The sequence below is a fragment of the Meles meles genome, chromosome 1, assembly GCF_922984935.1.
Source record: "Meles meles chromosome 1, mMelMel3.1 paternal haplotype, whole genome shotgun sequence".
NCBI lineage: Eukaryota > Metazoa > Chordata > Mammalia > Carnivora > Mustelidae > Meles > Meles meles.
Window position 1 is genome coordinate 109,030,562 of NC_060066.1, and position 3,535 is coordinate 109,034,096.

The following is a 3,535-nucleotide window of genomic DNA, read 5'->3' on the forward strand; positions in this document are numbered from 1 at the left end:
ATATACTGAACCATTATGTCTCTGAGATCCAGCATTGATTTCTGGCAGAGTGCCTCAGTGATTTTTAGGTGTCCTAATGGAATCTAGAAAAACACATCCTGGATTAGTCTAAGGTATTTTCAGTTACAATAATTTATTTTGCACTGTATTTATCCTCTCAGAATAGGAAGTTTCTTTTCTCTCAAAGCTCTGAGATACTGTTGATTCTATCATTCTTTCAAACAATATCTCATTCTGTTGTTTCATCATTATTGTCTTAATAGTCATATTACTCTAATTTTTCTATACTTACTTATCAGATAATGACTTTGTAGTTATTCATATCATAACTCCATTTCATTCTCAGGAATTTCAATAGAAGAATGCCTCACAAGTGTTGATCAAAATATGACAATGAAGAATAAATTAAAATCTGATGAACAATATACTTTAAAAAACTAACATTTGTTTTCCCTCAAGGCTTTATTTTTTCTTTTTTTCTTTTTTTTGTCACTGTTCAAATTTTATTTGGTATTTTAGTTGGTTGCATGGTCTTTTTACATGATATGGCAATGTACACTATATTCTGACATACATGGTACACGAATTAAGATCCTTTGGAACAGTTATGCACAATACATGCAATAATGAATTTATATGTTGGAGCCCAGGATGTGACTGACTGAAAAAGATGGACTAGGCATGTTAGGTGTTGGCTGAAGGAACCAGAAGTCATAGAACACACAGGAAATATGCATCTGGTTGAAAGAGCACCTGCAGCATACACAATATTGGCAGTGGTGCCTCTGAGATGAACCCATTTAGGACTACAAAGGCAGGTATCATCCAGCATTAGGGTATAGCTGCAGGGTTTGCTGAACCATTCCTATTTAGAACTTTAGGAAACTGATGTTTTTTCCTTAGGCCATTTTGATATTATTTGAGTAACAGATCAGATAATAAGGACAATGTACACAACCTCCAACTAAAACCCTGTCATAGTCTAGACAGTGAAGTGATACATTAGAAAACTTTAAAACTGCAGCTCCTTTTGGATCCCCCAGAGTGTATCTGCACTCTTCTTCAAACGGGCCTCCTCCTCAGAAGTCAGAGTCACCTTCACAACATCTGAAATTCCATTCTGTCCCAAGACGCAAGGAACACTAAGGAAGACATCATCTTTTATTCCATAGAGACCCTTAATCATGGTGGAAATTGGATGCACCCGCCTAAGATTCTTCATTATACTTTCTGCCAAATCTGCGACAGACAGTCCAATGGCCCAGGAAGTGTAGCCTTTCAGTTTGATTACCTCATAGGCACTGTCAACCACCTGTTTGTGAACCTCTTTCCACTGTTCCTTATCTGCATCAGTGCCTAAGTCAGGGTGCAGATTCTTCAGAGAGACACCAGCAATGTTTACTCCACTCCATACAGGCACACTGGAGTCTCCATGCTCCCCGAGGATCCACCCGTGACAGCTTAACGGGTGAACTCCCAGCCTTTCTCCCATCAGGTACCGGAACCGGGCTGAATCCAGATTGCAACCACTTCCAATGACACGGTTTTTGGGAAAGCCACTTATCTTCCAAGCCACATAGGTCAAGATATCCACTGGATTGGAAACAACAAGCAACTTGCAGTTTGGGCTGTATTTGACGACATTGGGAATGATGAACTTAAAGATGTTCACGTTACGCTGGACCAAATTAAGACGGCTTTCTCCCTCTTGCTGACGTGCCCCAGCTGTGATAATAACCAGCTTGGAGTTTGCAGTCACATTATAGTCTTTGCCAGAGACAATTTTTGGTGTTCTAAGGAAAAGGCTTCCATGCTGGAGATCCGTCATCTCTCCCTTCAGTTTGTCTTCCATGACATCAACAAGAGCAAGTTCATCTGCCAAGTCCTTCATTAAGATACTGATGGCACAAGCCATGCCAACAGCACCAACCCCAACAACTGTAATCTTGTTTTGGGGGACATGTTCTTCCTTAAGAAGATTCTGAATCAGCTGATCTTTGAGAGTTGCCATTTTGGACTTAGAACCAAAAGGAATCGGGAGTGCACGTCGGGAGGGCGGGCGTCAGCGGCCCGGGGAACTAGATCCGGACTTGGCGGCAGCGGCTCCGACCTATTTTTTCTTTTTTATATAGAGTCTTAATGATTTATTTAAGAGAGAAGGGGAAGTGCAGAGAGAGAGAATCTTTTTTTTTTTTTTAATAAAGATTTTATTTATTTATTTGACAGAGAGAGAAATTACAAGTAGGTAGAGAGGCAGACAGAGAGGGAGGGGGAAGCAGGCTCCCCACTGAGCAGAGAGCCTGACATGGGCTCAATCCCAGGACTCAATCCCAGGACGCTGAGATCATGACCTGAGCCAAACGGCAGAGGCTTAACCCACTAAGCCACCCAGGTGCCCCCAGAGAGAAAGAACCAAAAGCAGACTTTACACTGAGGGCAGAGCCCAGGGTAGGGGTTGATCTCACAACCCTGCGATCACAACCTGAGCTGAAACCAAGAGCCCATCACTCAACAGACTGAGCCATTCAGGCACCCTTCCCTCAAGGACTTCAGATACAATTCCCTGTGTTTTTTTTTATCTATTGTTGCTGATTAGAAGCCTGTTGTCAGTCTGTTTATCTTTTCTTTTTAAGATTTATTTACATGGGGTGCCTGGGTGGCTCAGTGGGTTAAAGCCTTGCCTTCAGCTTGGGTTGTGATCTCAGGGTCCTGGGATCAAGCCCCGCATTGGGCTCTCTGCCCAACGGGGAGCCTGCTTCCCCCTCTCTCCCTGCCTGCCTCTCTGCCTACTTGTAATCTCTGTCTGTCAAATAAATAAATAAATAATCTTAAAAAAAAGATTTATTTACTTGTTTTTTCAAGTAAGCTCTATGCCCAATATGGGACTTGAACTCATGACCCCAAGATCCTCATGTTTTACCAACTGAGCCAGCCCCTTTTCTTTTCGTTCTTTGGTAGGTACTCTATTGATCTTTTTCTTTTCTTTTCAATATTTAGTTTATTTATTTGAGAAAGAGTGAGAGCACAAGCAGGGTAAGGAGCAAAGGGAGGGGAGAAGCAGACTCCTCACTGAGCAGGGAGCCTGTCATGGGACTCAATCCCAGAATCCTGAGATCACGACCCACGCCAAAGGCGGAGACTCAACCCACTGAGTCACCCAGGTGCCCCATCTTCTCCCCATTTCTTTTTTTTTTAAGATTTTATTTATTTATTTGACAGACAGAGATCACAAGTAGGCAGAGAGGCAGGCAGAGAGAGAGGGGGAAGCAGGCTCCCTGCTGAGCAGAGAGCCCGATGTTGGGCTAGATCCCAGGACCCTGGGATCATGACCTGAGCTGAAGACAGAGGCTTTAACCCACTGAGCCACCCAGGTGCCCCTCTTCTGCCCATTTCTTGACTGGATTATTTGTTGAGTAATGAGTTTGATAAGTTATTTATAGATTTTGGATACTAGCCCTTTATCTGACATGTCATTTGCAAATATCTTCTCTCATTCTGTCGGTTGTCTTTGGTTTTGTTGACTGTTTCCTTTGCT

General features: G+C 42.7%; 1 protein-coding gene across 2 annotated transcripts; it reads right to left on the bottom strand.

Moving 5' to 3' along the window:
- Positions 1 to 461: 461 nt before the first annotated feature.
- LOC123940476 (L-lactate dehydrogenase A chain-like) lies at positions 462 to 2,100 on the bottom strand. 2 transcript variants are annotated; one of them, XM_046003332.1, is made up of 2 exons: positions 1,325 to 2,100; positions 462 to 1,055 (listed from the first exon to the last, which is right to left on the bottom strand). In XM_046003332.1, exons 1-2 carry the CDS (start codon positions 2,009 to 2,011, stop codon positions 900 to 902), a joined length of 843 nt encoding a protein of 280 aa, XP_045859288.1. In that variant the 5' UTR covers positions 2,012 to 2,100; the 3' UTR covers positions 462 to 899. The 2 variants fall into 2 exon arrangements, with proteins under 2 accessions (XP_045859288.1, XP_045859281.1); XM_046003325.1 differs by having other exon boundaries at positions 462 to 2,096.
- Between the last annotated feature and the right edge of the window lie 1,435 nt (positions 2,101 to 3,535).

What these genes read in the sequence shown, in the direction of transcription:
- LOC123940476 (XM_046003325.1), bottom strand. Translation starts at nt 2,011, where the DNA reads ATGGCAACTCTCAAAGATCAGCTGATTCAGAATCTTCTTAAGGAAGAA.